Source organism: Suncus etruscus, chromosome 3, assembly GCF_024139225.1.
Source record: "Suncus etruscus isolate mSunEtr1 chromosome 3, mSunEtr1.pri.cur, whole genome shotgun sequence".
Classification (NCBI taxonomy): domain Eukaryota; kingdom Metazoa; phylum Chordata; class Mammalia; order Eulipotyphla; family Soricidae; genus Suncus; species Suncus etruscus.
Window position 1 is genome coordinate 70,021,835 of NC_064850.1, and position 17,509 is coordinate 70,039,343.

At 43.8% G+C, this 17,509-nt stretch overlaps 1 protein-coding gene across 3 annotated transcripts; it reads left to right on the forward strand.

Moving 5' to 3' along the window:
* Window positions 1-800: 800 nt before the first annotated feature.
* IDNK (IDNK gluconokinase) lies at window positions 801-15,719 on the forward strand. Of its 3 annotated transcripts, XM_049770682.1 has the most exons (5): window positions 802-888; window positions 3,374-3,404; window positions 3,720-3,806; window positions 12,809-12,852; window positions 15,368-15,719. In XM_049770682.1, exons 1-5 carry the CDS (start codon window positions 839-841, stop codon window positions 15,711-15,713), a joined length of 558 nt encoding a protein of 185 aa, XP_049626639.1. In that variant the 5' UTR covers window positions 802-838; the 3' UTR covers window positions 15,714-15,719. The 3 variants fall into 3 exon arrangements, with proteins under 3 accessions (XP_049626641.1, XP_049626639.1, XP_049626640.1); XM_049770684.1 differs by lacking the exon at window positions 3,374-3,404 and having other exon boundaries at window positions 801-888; XM_049770683.1 differs by lacking the exon at window positions 3,374-3,404 and having other exon boundaries at window positions 824-888; window positions 3,631-3,806.
* The last annotated feature ends 1,790 nt before the right edge of the window (window positions 15,720-17,509 follow it).

Sequence of the window (17,509 nt, forward strand, 5' to 3'; positions counted from 1 at the left end):
GCATTCACTAAGATAGTGGATAATTACTTAGAACTGGACCTCAGATGCTGATGCTACATACAGATATTAAAGTTCTGCCATTAAAGATTACTGGTACATATTAGATAAGATTGAGATTAATTTTAAAAGGCAGTGTTGGCCCTAAAATTAAGAGGGGGTTTCTAAATTTTAAGTTATAAATTTTATCAACTTAGAAACAGCATTTGTAATGATGCATGGCTGTAAAGAGGCATGTGGGCCCAAGAGTACCCGAGCAATGGGGAAGAGGGCCAAGAACTTGCATGAGGAGTCAGAACCCGTGTTCCTGTATGCCCAGCTATGTCTTCTTATCAGCCACCCCACATGGAAAGACTAAGACCATCATTTACCAGCAGCTATTAAAGTCTCATGTTTGCTGATCTTGGAGTCTCGACATCTATGCAGTTTTAGACAGGTGGGCTAGTTTTCAAAGTCTGTGAGAGATGTCCTCGAGACAAAATGCTTGGTTACATGCAAACATTACACACCTTTCTTTTTTTTTAGTGTGTCTACTATCTTAAAAAAAAAAAAAAAAAAAAAAAAGAGCGTTACAGCATGACCGAATTTCCAAACACTCAGACTCAACTCTCAGGAGAAGCAGCCCACCTGGCGGGACTGGAAGTGACTCAGGTACGCGCCTGGCCGTAGGTGGCCGACCAGTGGGCGGCGCTGGAGAGACGCGCAGGGAGGGAGGGGCAAAAATGTGGGCGGGACTAGATGAACCACGTGGCTAATTCGGGGCGGAGCTAGATTGACGGAACTTCCGGGAGGCGGGGCGAGCAAGCCGGAAGCCATTGGCAGCTGACTCTGACGCGGGGCTATGGAGGCTCCTGGCGCGCTGCTGGTGATGGGTGTGAGCGGCGCCGGGAAGTAGGTCCGGAGACGGGTGGCAGGGGACACCGGGAGGAGGGCTGACCGGCGGGGATGCGAGCCCCCCCCTTTTCCTTTGCGGAGAAGGAAAGAGTCCCCCATCCCCACTGGCCTCCTGGGCCTGCAGCGCTGCAGCTAGAGCATTTGCCATTTCCCTGGCACAGGGCTGTTGCCCCAGGTGGTCTCCTGAGCCCCATCAGGTGTGATCCCAAAACACAAAATGTAGGAGAGCAGGTCTGATCAAGTGATAGGCGGGCCTGTACATTCTGATGGTCGCACTTAGATTCATTGGTGTTTGTGCAGCGTTTTCGAAATTGAAAGTCAAACAGTTTCATTCATCATTCATCTGTCAGCTCGGACCTTCCGTGGCACATACTAAGTCTCAGACAGCAGGCCTTGCTCAGAGGCTCCCCATCAGATTAGGGGTGCGGGGCCCTCAGTAAATGCTGCCTAAGTGAAATGAATAGAAGGTGCACGAGTAGATGGGACTCAGCTCTCTTGTTTTGTAAGCAAGAAAATAGCCGCAGAGAAAAAGTGGTCTTGCACAGGAGCCTAGTCATGGAGTAACAACAGAAAATATGGCCAGATCTCAGATTTAGAGAGCCCTAAGGATTTCCACCACCTGCCCTGCCCTTTTAGAATTGAACAGTTAATTATTAGACACCCTTACAGCAAGAACTTAACAGCAGCAGTTCTAATGGTTTCGCAGTTTCTGTGTCTTCTAAGACTATGTCTCATATATTTATTCATTTTTGTTTTGGAGGCTATACCCAGCTATGCCCAGTGCTTATTCTTGGCTCTATGCTTAGGGATCACACCTGGCGGGATTTGGGGGACCATATATGCTTACTGGCCAAGATCTTATGGGTTGCCTGACTCAAACATGTCAACGCTAATGCCCTTTCTGCTGTATTATCTCCAACTCAAGTTTGTCTCTTTTTTTTTTTTTTTTTTTTTTGTGGTTTTTGGGTCACACCCGGCAGTGCTCAGGGGTTACTCCTGGCTCCATGCTCAGAAATTGCTCCTGGCAGGCACGGGGGACCATATAGGACGCTGGGATTCGAACCGATGACCTCTTGCATGAAAGGCAAACGCCTTACCTCCATGCTATCTCTCCAGCCCCAAGTTTGTCTCTTTTAAACCCTAAGTAACATTGTGGTGCTTTTAGGAGCTCCTTGAACCTGTACGAGTTGGAGGAGGTTATTTCCTATTGGACCCTTCCTCCCAATATCCTCAGAAGACTTTTGATCACTGTATGAATTCTGTATTTTTTTTTTTAGAAAATAATACTCTAGGGACTGGAGGTAGGACAGTGGTTAGGGCGCATGCCCAGCACTTGCCTGACCCAGATTTCATATCCAGTGCCATATGATTGCATTATATGATGCAGTCCCAGAGGTCCCTGAGCACCTTTGGGGTGGCCTAGTTGATCATCAGCACTGCAAGGTTGAGCAACACCACATTCTCAAGCTCTTGCACTAAACCATGGTCACATTGGCCAAGAATCAGTCAGAGGGACTCTGAGGTCTCCTGAGCAGCACTTGGGAAGCCCTAACACTTGGGTTTTAAACACTGCAAGAGTTTCATGACATTTATGTCTCCTGAGCACCACTTGGGACCTCACCCCTTACAAATCTACAAAACAGGAACCAAATCACTTCAAGGGTTTCCTGAGATTTTATGTCATTGTGGAGGGGGAGTTAGTAGTGGAAATTGAGTAATTATTTAAATACTTGGGGAAAACTAGGGGCTGGAGAGATAGCATGGAGGTAGGGCATTTGCCTTGCATGCAGAAGGACAGTGGTTCAAGGACAGTGGTTTGAATCGCGGCATCCCACTTAGTCCCCTGAGCCTGCCAGGAGTGATTTCTGAGTGCAGAGCCAGGAGTAACTGCTGAGTGTGGCTGGGTGTGACCCAAAAACCCAAACCAAAACAAAACAAAACAAAAAACTTGGAGAAAACTAAAGCCATGTTCTAGATTCTGTGCTCAGAAGTTTTACTACTGAGGCAGAATAAATAACTTGGAGGACTTGATTTCTGTCTGGCATGCCAGAAATCCAGGTTCCATCTCGCAGCACATGGTTTCCCAAGCACCCATTGGGAGTGACCCTAGAGCACAGAGCCAGGAGCACCTCAGGCATGACCCAGAAACCGAAACCAAACAAGGCATCACAGCCACTACTTTGTTATCAGTGTTATTGATGAAATCTGATGAGTTTTTTTCCCCTTTTTGGGCCACACCCATTGATGCTCAGGGGTTAATCCTGGCTATTGGCTCAGAAATCACTCCTGGCTTGGGGGACCATATGGGATGCCGGGGATCGAACTATGGTCCATCCTAGGTTAGTGTGTGCAAAGCAAACATCCTACCACTTGAGCCACTGCTCCGGCTCCGAAATCTGATGAATTCTGGCCAAGCATTCCATCTGTTTCTGAGGGTGAGCTTTTCAGGAAAGGGCACTGATTTGTATTGTCCTTTCCACAGATCGAGCGTGGGCACCATGCTGGCATCCGAGGTAACCTGTACTTATGTCTCTAGTCTATCCCATGCCCCATTATTGTCTTATTTTCTCCCTTTCCCTAGTTTTATGGCCTAAAGTGATTTATAAACACAAAAAGTTGCAGAATGAGACTCACAGGTAGTTTTCTTTCTCTTCTGGGCAATTACAGATAATAAGGGGAGAATAGGAGCTACACAGCATGATGAAGAGTTAGTGAAGTGGGGAGCTCCTCTAACTGCAGGGAGAAGAATGAAGTTGCTGTCAGTGACTTCACAGTAACAGTCACCGAATCACACTGCCTGCCACATGCACTTTCATTTTGTTTTAAAGCTCGGATGGAAATTCTATGATGCAGATGATTATCACCCAGAGGAAAATCGAATGAAGATGAGCAAAGGAATACCCCTGAATGACCAGGTAAAGTCTGCTGTCTGTTCCTGGCAAGAGTGAGCATGTCAGCTCATCCGTCATTCCTCCAGAACCCAGTGGAGCTCTACAGAGTTCCTAGGTCCTGGGAAGACTTAGAGGTAGGTGTTCCTAAAGCCAGTTTAGTTGCCCAGTAGCTCCTTTACATTATTAATTGGCAGTAGCCATTAACTTTTCTTCAAACTCAGCATCGTGAGAGTAACTCTTCTGCCTTACATGGGCAGGAGCTGGTGGCATCCTTGATTGCAGGATGTTAAACCGCAGAATTCCAAGAGGACAGAAGTTGTTGGGCCAGAGCAATAGCACATGGGTAGGGTGTTGGCTTTGCATGTGGCCAACCTGGATTGGATCTCCAGAATCCCATATGGTCTCCTGAACCTTCCAGGAGTGATTTCTGAGTATAGAGTCAGGAATAACCTCTAAGTGATGCTGGGTGTGGTCCAAAGACGGGGGCTAGGGGGTGGGGGAAGATAAATCTCCTGTGCCTCATTTGTCAGCAAGTTTGCCTTCTTTGAAGTGCCATCTGTCTGCTACCATCACCATATTTTGACATCCACTTCAAAACCAGAAAGATTTATGAGGGACTAGAGAGACAGTACAGTAGGGAAGGCACTTGATGTGGATATAGCCACCTTGGTTCAATCCACAGCACTCCATATGATTCCCTGAAATCAATGGATGTGGCCCCAAAGCAAAAACATGACTATCAAAAGACAAAAGAACAGAAACAAAGATTTTTGAAATTTAAGTATGGTCCCCCTGCATTCTAGGAGTGATTCCTGAGTGCAGAGCTAGGAATAAGCCCTTAACACAGCCTATTGGGCAAGGACCAAAAAAACCAGTGTGGCAATATAGGGAGAAAAGGGGGCAGGGTGGGTATGGTGGATATACTGAGTACCGGACAGGAGTGGGCTGTGGAAGTCTGAGTGAACATCAGGTTTAAGATTAGGAGTTTGGGGGCAGGAGAGATAGCATGGAGGTAAGGCGTTTGCCTTTCATGCAGAAGGTCATCGGTTCGAATCCCGGCATCCCATATGGTCCCCCGTGCCTGCCAGGAGCAATTTCTGAGCATGGAGCCAGGAGTAACACCTGAGCACTGCCAGGTGAGACCCAAAAACCACAAAAAAAAAAAAGAAAGAAAAGATTAGGAGTTTGGTTTTGATCCTGATGCCAGTGGGCAACTTCCAAAGAGCCATGACTGTTGTACTATCCACCCGTCCCCTCAACTCCAATAGCAATTTTGTATTGCTCTTCTCACTAGTCAGAATGCCTTCTCCTTCATATATACTTAGCTCTGTTCATCCTTCATGTCTCAACTCATCTGTTACTTCCTCAGGGAAGCTCTCCTTGACTGACTGAGGAGGAGACTCCTTTAATAAACTCTTAGAGTACTGTAAAGGCTCCATATACCACAATGCCAGCCTGGGGAGAATGGGTCTGGAGCTGGGGATGCTGCAGGAAATGAACCAAGCCAATGAGTATGGAACATGTGTGGTCCAGGAGCCTTCCACCTGTCCACCAAGAGGAAAAGGGGCTCCCCAAGCTGCAGCTTTATTAGGAACAGAGAATACACCCATGTGTGGGGGGAAGTGGGGGAGAGGAAGATCTATTTGGAACTTGTCCCACCTCGGTGAATCTATGATGTGTAAAGAGGACAGGGAAAGAGCCAGCTTTGTTTAGGGTGAAAACTGGTTATAACCCAACAGAATATCACTTGTTTTCCCTTGTCCCAACTGCAACATGACATTGACTTGTGACATGAATTGACTTATATCTGTAGCTGTTTTTTTCTTTTTTAATGTTGTGTATAGAGGGTTTGGGTCACACCTGACAGTGTTCAAGGTTTAGAGCTGGCTGTTCGGCACAGGGATTATCCCTGGTAGTTTTTGGGGACCAAATGCAGAGTCAGGGATCAAATTGTGTTTGGCAGCACAAAGGAGAAGTGCCTTTGCCCCAGTACTGTTCAGAAGTACTTCTGCTCTTCAGAAGAGCAGGATCCTGGCCATATCATGCAACTATTGTGTATTCTCAGGACCTGACACAGTGTCAGAAAATACCTATAGAATATCTGTGTGAATGGGATGGATGAGAGTAATGACTAGCACTACATTCCTGTATGTGCTTCTAAAACCAGAAGAATAGACTGGATTCTTTGGCAGAGTTGTCAGTTGAATAGTCAAGGGCCAGGTCCACAGAGCAGTTTAGTTTGGGGCTCCAGGTCTGCCTGCTAAGTGTGTACAAAGGTTAGCTAGATTGACTGGGTAAAGATCACCACTGTTGTCTTTACTCCCAGTGACTGACTTCACCTTTGTCCTACCTTGAACACCTTGAATCACTAAACTTACAGAATTAGTTCAGGAGCATTCTGGATATACTGCTACCCTCTTTATCTCCTTCATCTTCTTGTCCTCTTCCTTTCCTTCTATTTCTTTTCTTTTCTTTTCTTTTTTTTTTGTTTGTTTTGTTTTTGGGTCACACCTGGCAGTGCTCAGGGGTTACTCCTGGCTCTATGCTCAAAAATCGCCCCTGGCAGGTTCAGGGACCATATGGGATGCTGGCATTTGAAACCACCATCCTTCTGCATGCAAGACAAATGCCCTACCTCCATGCTATCTCTCCACTCCCTTCTCCTATTTCTTCTCTTACTTTTTTTCCCCTCACTCCCTAATTGATACTCTTTTCATAGTGCAGAACACTGCAGAAAAGATTTTAGTTTCATATAATGCTGTTTGCTTATTTTTGCTTTATTTTGATTATTAATGGAGTTAAATCATGAAAACAGCTTTAAAGACCATGTGTTTTTTTTTTTTTTGTTTTGTTTTTTTTTTTGGTTTTTTGGTTTTTTGGGCCACACCCGTTTGACGCTCAGGGGTTACTCCTGGCTATGTGCTCAGAAATCGCCCCTGGCTTGGGGGGACCATATGGGACGCCGGGGGATCGAACCGCGGTCCTTCCTTGGCTAGCGCTTGCAAGGCAGACACCTTACCTCCAGCGCCACCTACCCGGCCCCAAAAGACCATGTTTTTTGTTTTGTGTTTTTCTTTGTTTTTGGGTTTCAGTGATGCTGTAAGATAATTCCTGGCTCTGCACTCAGGATTTACTTCTGGCAGTACTAGGGGTATTGTATAGGATGTGGCAGATCAAACCCGTGACCTCTGCTTGTAAGGCAAGTGCCCTACCTGCTGTTCTACTGCTCTTGCCCCACTTCAGTGCATGTTATGGTTTCAGATCTAGTATTTAATATACTTTGTGCATCGTATGAGACAGTGATTCAGTTTCATTCTTTTATATTGATTAGGCTGTTTTCCAAGTGCTCAATTTTTGAAGAGGCTTTCCTTCTCCATTTTATGTTTTTGGTTCCTTTGTCACAAACTGTCTATATATATGAGTTCTCCATTTTATTTTATTGATTTGATGTTTGCTTTTATTCCAGTGATGCTGTTTGGGTTTTATTTGGAGTTTATATTTTTGATTTTTGGGTCACACCCAGCAGCGCTAAGGGGTTACTCTTGGCTCTACACTCAGAAATTGCTCCTGGCAGGCACGGGGGACCATATGGGAATTCGAACCACCGTCTTTCTGCATGCAAGGCATATGCCCTACCTCCATGCTATCTCTCCAGCCCTGATGCAACAGATTTTTGTATATTAGTTTTGTACCCTGAAATCAGTCTATTTCTAATATATGTGGTAGATTTTAATATTTCTTTTTCTTTTATTCTTTTTATTTATTTATTTATTTATTTATTTATTTATTTATTTATTTATTTTTTTGGTTTTTGGGTCACACCCGGCAGTGCTCGGGGGTTACTCCTGGCTCTATGATCAGAATTTGCTCCTGGCAGGCTTAAGGAACCATATGGGATGCTGAGATTTGAACCAATGACCTTCTGCATGAGAGGCAAATGCCTTACCTCCATGCTATCTCTCCGGCCCTGGATTTTAGTATTTCTATGCATATTACTATGAGTAAATAAATGTTATTTTTGGTTTGGCCACATCCAGTTGGGGTAACTCCTGACTATACTCAAATAAGGAATTTTACTTATTTTCCAATTTAATTGCTCTTCTTTCATTTTTCTTGCCCATTAATGGGGCTAGCTAGGAGTTCCACCTCTATGTTGAGTAATAGTGGAGAAAGAGTTCATCCTTGATTTGTGTCTTATCTTAAAGTAAAAACTTATTTTTTGCTACTAAATATGTTAGCAGTTATATGTTACATGACCTTTTACTATGTTGAATTCTCTTTTTGTCAAAAGCTTACTCTGCATATATCAAAATGATTGTATTATTTTATCTTTTTTTTGTTCATGTGTATTTCATTTCTTGTGTACAATGCATGTACCATGTACCACTTGGTTATGATGTATATTGTTTCATTGTATATCAGTTTTATAAGATTTTGTTGAGGATTTGTCTGTATCATTAAGGATTTGTAACTGCCCCCTTTAATGTCTGTGTGCTTTTAGTATCAGAGTAATGTTGCCTTCATAAAAATGTTTATAAGGGGCCAGAGTGGTGGCGCAAGCGGTAAGGAGTCTTACCAGGTGCCTTGCCAGCACTAGCCTCGGATGAACCTCGGTTCGATCCCCCAGCATTCCATATGGTCCCTGAGTGCAAAGCCAGGAGTCACTCGAGTGTCACTGGGAGTGGCCCAAAAACAAAACAAAACAAAAAACAACAAAAAATGTTTATAAGAATTCCCTTTTCTTCAACTTTTTGAACATCTTGAGAATAGTTACCAAGTCATCTTTGAGATTTGATAGAACTCACCAGTGAATTCATGTGGACTTGGGCTTTTCTTTGAGGGGAAGCTTTTTATTGTGCAGTTCTATTGCGTGTAATAGGCTTTTTCAGCTTTTCTGTTTTCTCTGGATTCAGGTTGAGTTAGTTGTGTGATTCTGAAAATTAACATTTTTCTTGTGAATTTTCTGTGTTCTTTATGTGGTGGTATAGCATCATTCATAGTACTCAGGATTCTTGGAATCTCTTTTTCCCTTAAGTATTGCTGGAGCCGGAGAGATAGCATGGAGGTAAGGCATTTGCCTTTCATGCAGGACGGTGGTTTGAATCCCGGTATCCCGTATGGTCCCCTGTGCTCTGCAGTCAGGAATTGCCCCTGGCAGGCAAGGGGACCATATGAGATGCCAGGAATCAAACCCGAGTCCTTCACATTTCTGCTGTGTGCAAGGCAAACACCCTACCTCTGTGCTATCTCTCTGGCCCCTAAATTGAAATCTTTAAGAGCAAATTTACTTCCTTTCTCAAGTCCCCAGGAAAGTACTTTATTGTGGCTCCCATTTTAAGATTCATCCTTTGTTTCAGTAGCTTTATAAGATGACAATGCCTGTGATTTGAAGCCAGATATGCTACTTAAATGTCAAACCCACTCTGAAGAGATTATCCTCCGTGCCCAACTCTCTAGCAACCTTCTATGAAGAGATCTCTTTTGGGAAGCATGTCTTAAAAGTGTCATAAAAGGACTATCTTAAGGGGTCAAAGTGATAGCATAGCTGGTAGGACATTTGCCTTACACAAGGCCAATCTAGGTTTGATCCCTGGCATTCCATAGGGCCCCCCAAACCTTCAGGAATGATTCCTGAGCTCAGAACCAGGAGTAACCCAGGCATTACCAGGGGTGGCCCCCAATCAAAACAAAGCAAAAAGGCTGGTCTGATGGCAGTGGTTTATCAGAACTTATTAACATTAGTATCACAAAAGTTGGTATATAAGCCCCCCACTGCTCAATTTGACTGGCTTAAAAAAAAAGAAGTCACTTTAAATGTGCTTTTTTTTGGTCATCCCTTTAACCCAGAACACAGAAAAGGCATACCAGTAGTGGTGCTCGTACTCCTGGTTTTTCTTAAGGAATCATATGGGATACTGAGGACTGAGCCTCAGTCAGCAGCAATGTGTGAGGCAAGCTATATCTGCTGTACTTCTATCACTATGGTTGAAGCTTAAAATTCTACACTGTTAAATTTTGAGCCATCATGTCTACCTCCACTTTTATCTGACTATGGCCCAACCCAGATTCTAGTCTATTTGGTCCCCTAGTCAAGTGCCAGTCCCTTCCCCCCACTTACCACATTTTACCTGTGACCTCCTTAAAATATCCTGGGGCCCACAAGGGAACATGGCTCTTGGTTGAGAAACATTTATCAAAATACTGAACGGAAAGTAAACAGAAAGTACACAGAACACTGAGTGGGTTTCTGAAATGTACAATAAAACCCTTGTAAATGAAGGAAGGTGAAGATTCATATTTAGGCTAGAAATGGCAACATTTTTACCACTGACTGGGGAGATGCTTTTCATGCAGGTGTCCCAGGTTCACTGATCAGTATCACATGACAATGTTAGTGTGGCCAGACACGAAAGAACAAAAATACTAGAGGGTTTAGGGCCAGAGCAATAGCACTGTGGGTAGGACATTTGCCTTGCATGAGAGGCAAGGACCACTTTCTAAGTGGGCTCAGGCTGACTTGGGGGAGGAGGTGGTAGGTATCATTTATGCTTCTGAAGTGTTCTTGTATGTCAATCTTCATGCACAAGATCTGGTCCACCCAGCAAGGCTGCCAAGTGGCATGAGTTTGTGATGGGGGATGGGATGTTGAACTGGCTGGAGGCCTCAGCATCCTTGATCCCCATCCTAGACTGTTCCCAACCCCTTGACAGAATGTGGGCCTTGGGAAGCCCAGCTTCTACCCATGGATTAGTTATTTAACCCAAGGCAAACTAAGAGTCATCCATGTATAAATTGGAGAATTGTTGTGAAAGGAAGGGCCTTTGCCCTCCACCACACCAGGAGACTTCAACTCTGGAACTTTCTGTGCTCCTACAGGAGTCACACATGGATCTATCCCCCAGGCCCAGGGCAAACCACATTCCTTCCTGCTTCATGCTTTGTGCTTCATGGTAGCCAGTGATTGCAGGATTAAATGTTATTTAAGTTTTCCAGCCTAGCCCTTCACCTGCCCACTGAGGAGCCCAGAGAGGAGTGGTAGCCACTTGTCTGCACTCTGGCAACAGGGCCTCCTTCCTAGAAGTGCATAGATGTGTCTCTCAAGTTAAAGGAAATAAGCATGTCATGTGCTATCACAAATTGCCTTAAAACTGAGCATCTTGGGGCCAGAGTGATACACAGTGGTAGGGCCTTGCATGCTGCTGATCAAAGATGGACCTCGGTTTGATCCCTAGCATATGGTTCCCCGAGCCAGGAGCGATGTCTGAGTGCATAGCCAGGAGTAACCCCTGAGCGTCACCGGGTGTGGCACAAAAACCAGAAGAAAAAAAAAAGACTGGGCATCTTAAGAGACTAATTTCTCACTTTAATTTGGGTGGTGGGTGAACAGACCTGGATCTGCACTAAGGAATTACATGGGGCACCAAACCCAGGTTAATTGTGTGCAAGGCAAGTGCTCTGCCTACTGTTCTGTCTCTTCACATTTTTTTTTGGGTGGGGGGCACACCCATTGGCACCCAGCCAGTACTCCTAGCTCTGCACTCAGAAATCATTCTTAGCAGGTTCAGGGTACCAGATGGGATGCCCATTGAACTTGGGTCAGCCACCTGAAAGGCAACTCCCCCCTACCTGCTGTGCTATGGCTGTGGCCCCAAACATGGCTCTGAAGACTTTTTGGGGGAAATAGGGATTTGGGGCCATACTCAGCATCACCCATGGGTTACTCCTGGCTGCGCTCAGAAATCACTCCTGGAAGGACTGAGGAACCAGATGTAATGCTAGAGATCAAACCCGGGTCAGCTGTGTGCAAGGCAAACACCCTACTTGCTCTGCTTTCATTTCACTTTGGCTCTTAATATTTCTTGAAGTTTGAAGATCAGTATGTGAGCAGCCTGGTGATGGCTCTTTCTAGCCTTCTTACTGGATCCTCATGGGGTTAAGTGCCTCTCCAGAGGTCAGCATGTATTAACTTCTGGTCTGTCTGCCAATTTTATGCCAATTTTATGAGAGTTTATGAGGTCAGAATGATGTATTTAAACCAAAACATCTCCCAATAATACCACACTGGGACTTCTACACATGTACAAAACTGTCTGCTCTTGTATATGTTCACATTTTTTTTATTTCTGGGCCACACCCGTTTGACACTCAGGGATTACTCCTGGCTATGTACTCAGAAATCACCCCTGGCTTGGGGGACCATATGGGACGCTGGGGGATCGAACTGCGGTCTGTCCTACGCTAGCGCTTGCAAAGCAGACACCTTACCATTTTCCCGGCCCCATATATTCACATTTTATAATGAAATGGACTTTTTTGGGGGGCACACACCTGTGATGCTGAGGGTTTTCTCCTGTCGGTGCTCAGGGAGGACCAGATGAAATGTTAGGGGTGAAATCAAGTTAGCCGCATGCAAGGCAAGCACCTTACCAGCTGTAGTATCACTCTGGTCCTTAAACATCATTTTTTTAATGCATGACACCAATCATTATTACCTACTCTAGGAAAGAGAACATGTCTCTGAATGATTTCTTTATTTCCCCCTTTATTCTGAAGGATTTCTTTATAAAGCACTGTAGGATGTACCATATAACATTGTCTTAGCTCTTTGGCTAAGTAGAAATTTCCAATGATGCTTTCATCTGAGGATTTTTCTTTTTTGAGAAGGGAGGATATGAAGAGAACCAAGGTCAGCTGACATAGGTTATGTGAATATCTCCCTGCACTGAGCAGCAGAGGTCCCTAAAATGTCATGTAATACACCCAAGACTTGGAAACATGTCAGTGGGAAGACAGATGAAAGGGCTATTTCTGTTGGTGTGCAAAGAATGAACCAGGAAAATGTCTTAGTGCTTTACTGCCCAGCAATGTTTGACTCAACTTTATGCATGGCCACTAAGATCTGTCTGGACCTTAGATTAACACTTAATAGAGTAATAATAAATGAATAATTATGTATGAATAATATGTTGACACTATTAACATTATTTCTGGAAATGACACCTGAAGTCTCTTTGCATTAATTTCAGGACAGAATTCCATGGCTCTGCAAACTGCATGACATTTTACTAAGGTAAGAGAAGATCTTGGAATAAACCAGAGTAAAGGAAGTCTATTAGAAAATAAAAGAGGGAAATATGCTTTACAACCACAACTGATAGATATGAAAGAATCCCAGAATGGCACACATTCTATCAAGGGACCAGACATGATGCTGGAGTTCAAACCCAGGCCAGCAGCATGCAAGGCAAGTGCCCTACCCACAATTACTATCTCTTGGTCCCCTCAATGATCTTAGAGTCATAAATATATAGTCTAATCTAGAAATAATTCTAGACAGTTCCAGTTACTAGCTGGGAATCTTGGTCAAATAGCTTGCTTTTATCTGTTTCTTCATCTAAAATAGGGGATAAACATAGTTCCTACTAGTTTTGAGGTATTAGAGGTATTAACAATTTGAAGAATTAGAACAGTATTTAACGTAGAAGTGCCCAAACAATAATAAATGAGTGCTACCACTACGGTAGCTGTATCACTGTACCTTTTATTCCCTCTACTGAATGAGGATATAAGATCCTTGATAAGTCAGCAATTGGTCACTAGTATTGGGATTCTAAATTGTCAAGATCTGTAGCATACTACTTCCACCCATCTGCTTGGCTATAGGGAATTCTAGTTGGGACATGCCAGATTGAGAAAAGGCAGGGAGTGTGCTACAGCTTTTTTTTTGTTTGTTTGTTTTTTGGGCCACACCTGGCGGTGCTCAGGGGTTACTCCTGGCTATCCGCTCAGAAATAGCTCCTGGCAGGCACGGGGAACCATATGGGACACCGGGATTCGAACTAACCACCTTAGATTCTGGATCGGCTGCTTGCAAGGCAAACACCACTGTGCTAACTCTCCGGGCCCAAATTTTGCTTTATAAAATGAAATCCAATTTTAAGTGTGAAACTATCTGATCAAAAAATGCTATGATTTTGAAATCAGTTTTCTTTAGTGACACCATTCTGGCATACGTATCAACTTCATTTTAGCTTAGGGCTTTGGTGTCAAAATTAGAGCTCTAGAAGTTAAAAACTCAATCAAGCCCACCTGTACCTAATCTTACCATGGGTACACCCAGGAATCCTGCTCACAGCCACAATTTTCCTGATAGAAGAAAGGGCTGGATTTCCCACCAAACCCCCAAAAGAATAGCCACCAGTCCTTCCCAGGAAATCAGGTACCAGATACCTCTGTGGCACCCTCAGAGAAGAGGGCATGGGGAGGCAGATTCTTTCTGCATGAGCCACAGCAGCCAAAAATCACCCTCGACACCCTCCCAACAGAAATGGCCCATCTCTGATATTCAACCACATCAAACTTCCAACCATTCATTTTGTTTTAGATCTATATCCTGGACAACACAGCTGCATGTGGCCACGTGACCCCTCAATTGTGCAGTAGTGTCAGCGGTGTAGTACCACAAGAAATCTAATGGAAAAATTATCAAGTAATCTACCAGTCTTAGTGAGCCTATGCAGTAACACTGAAGGTTCAGCTAGCACAAACCATAGCCAGTAAATCCTTAGATACTGACTTTAGAAAACACCATGGAGAGATGTATTATTTCTAATTGACTCGATCTAAGTTTTGAAATTCCACTTGCCTCTGTGTTATAACAAGCTACATGAAATAAATTTGTGTCTGCTTGGAGGCAGGCTACGTTGGAGGGTAGGGAATTGTGGACACTGGTGAAGGGAGGGTGACACTGGTAGTTAGTGTTTAGGCATTTAATGCCTGAAATGCCTGTATTATGAACTTAGCACATCATGGTGTTATAATAAAAATGAGCAGAAAACAAAACAAGAGATGCAGGACAAGAGCAATAGCACCAATGGGTAGGGCATTTGGCTTGCATGTGGCTGACCTGAGTTTGAGTTCCAGCATCAAAACGGTCCCTCCAGCCTGCCAATAGTGCAGAGCCTGGGAGTAACCTCTGAGCAACACCTGGTGTAGCCACACGTAAAAAACTAACTAAATAAAATAAGTACCCCCCAAAAAGAAAATTGACACCAAAAATAGGGCCAGAGCAATAGCATAGCAGTTACGGGTATTCACCTCGCATGCAGCCGTCCCAGTTCGATACCAAGCATCCGATATGGTCCCCCAAGCCTGCAAGGAGTGATTTCTGAGCAGAGCCAGGAGTAAACCAAGTGCCAACTGGTGTGACTCAAAACAACCACCACCAAAAAACCCTTCTCTATCAGAGGTCCAATATTCAGGGATGACTCCTGGCTCTTCGCTCTGGGATCACTCAAAGTGGGCTTAGGGGACCATATGAGATGTTAGGATCAAACCTGGGCTACCTGTAAGTCAGTACCTACCCACTGTACTTTAACTCTGGACCCCAAAATCTTAAAGTCATAGCTTGCTACTGACTTTAATGCTGATGCCCAGAAGCCTTAGTTATAACTGACATTTTGATATATGTTGTATTCAGAAAGGTAGAGAAAGATGTTAAAATCACATGGCAAATAAATTCAATGTACTGTACTAATTCTGCAAATTTAAAATGCTTTCACTCCTCTGCTCCACTTTTTAAATAGAGATGTAACTTCAGGACAACATGTGGTTCTAGCATGTTCAGCTCTGAAGAAAATGTACAGAGACATCTTGATCAGAGGAAAAGACAATACACCTTGGAAGTATGCTGAATCTAGCAAGGAAGAAGAGCCAGCTGAGATGAAACTCCTTGTGGTTTATCTGAGTGGGTCACCTGAGGTTATTGCCGAACGTCTGTCCAAAAGAAAAGGCCATTTCATGTCCCCTGATTTATTGCAGTCCCAGTTTGATATCCTGGAACCACCATCAGCTCCAGAAAATTTCATCCAAGTCAGTGTGGAAAAAAACCTTCCAGAGATCATCACTGATATTATGAAAACAATGAAATAATATTTCCAGTGGTCCAAGATATAATTAACCAAAAATGTCTATCTCATTCCAAATTTTGTTCTAGAATCCTTGTCAAGTACTGTATTCTAAATTGTTAAGGTAATCGAGATGTGCTTGCTTGGGTATTTTTGTGCAATGCTCAGGGGTTACTCCTGGCTCTATACTCAAGAATCACTCCTGGTGGTACTCGGACCATTTGGGATGCCAGAGACTGAATCCAACTTGGCCGCATGCAAACACCCTACCCACTGTACATACTGCTCTGGCTCCATGTTTGGGTGTATTTTTAAGAATTTGTGATGCTCCTAAACATTGGTTAATAAGAAGGAACTCTGAAAGTGAAAGCTTCAGGAATACATGTGACCTAATCAAATACTCAAGAGTCGGGCTGGCTAGGTGGCGCTGGAGGGAAGGTGCCTGCCTTGCAAGCGCTAGCCAAGGAAGGACCATGGTTCTATCCCCCAGCATCCCATATGGTCCCCCAAGCCAGGGGCAATTTCTGAGCGCTTAGCCAGGAGTAAACCCCTGAGCATCAAACGGGTGTGGCCCCAAAAGCCAAAAAAAAAAAAAAAAAAACCCAACTCCAGAGTAATAGTGTAAATCTATTTTTAACATTTTGATCATTTCTGTATTCAAATAATTAAAATTTAACTATCCTTGGTACCCCTTACAAATTGATTTCAGTAGCAAACTTTTGGTAGCAGATACATATATGAAAATCAGTAAGAATCAATTCAATCAATAAATTATTTCAAACACCTTACATTGAAGTTAACTTCAAACTAAACATACTTGTGTGTATATATATATATACATACTAAGTTCACAGATACAATAAATTGCAAAGGCAGATCCTGAATGAACAATACTTCCATGAGACCAAGCATGTGTCAGTATACCTACCCTTCTGCCATGAACGTCATTGGTCACCCTTTTAGGAAGAGGCTGGAGAGTGAGAAATAGCAGAGTAGCATCTGCTTTTGTCATGACATAAAATATCAATGGGCAGTAATGAGCAGAGAATGGCTACTGGGTAGGGTAAAATGGTAAGGGGTAGTGAAAAGTTGATGCAATCCTGTTATCAACTGCCATAGGCTATGCTGAAGCCTTTTCCCATCAAGTTTTGGGAATATGCTTTTTCGTAGCCAGAGCCAAGTTTTGAATTTGCACGTTTTCTTTCATAAAGGCATAGACTCTCTAGGATAACATATTATGAAGTGTTGATGGGACAAAATAAAACTAAAGGGTGCTTCTAGTGGCTGGACAATGTCTAAGAAAATGCAGCACCAGACTTCTGCCAGGTTATTTAAGTCACTATCTGCTGACCTCTGGTTTACAACCATTAATAAATATTTAGAGCATAGGTCATTAAGTTATCCATCAGACTTTGATGAAATACTTCCAGAATTAGAGAAGGTTATCAATGCATTGTTCTTAGTGCTGGGTACTATGATGGCACTAGTAAATGAAGATTCAAAGCCCTGGTTTTGGAGGGGTAGGAAGATAATTAATGAAGGACACACAATGAAGGATGTGATTGGAGCCTTGAAAACAGATAACATAGGGTTAAAAGTCTAGCCTCAATTCCCTTCCATACTGGAGGTCAAAGTACTTCCTCTGATGCAAGACTTAAGTCAGGGGCCAAACCAAAAGCACAGCGGGTACGGGTAGGGTGCCTTGCAAACAAACAACTAAGGTTTAATCCCTGACATCCCATATGGTTCCCTCCCCCCAAACTTGCTGGGAGTAACCCGAGTGCCACTGGGTGCTGTCTCCCCCCCCCCCCCCCCCCGCAA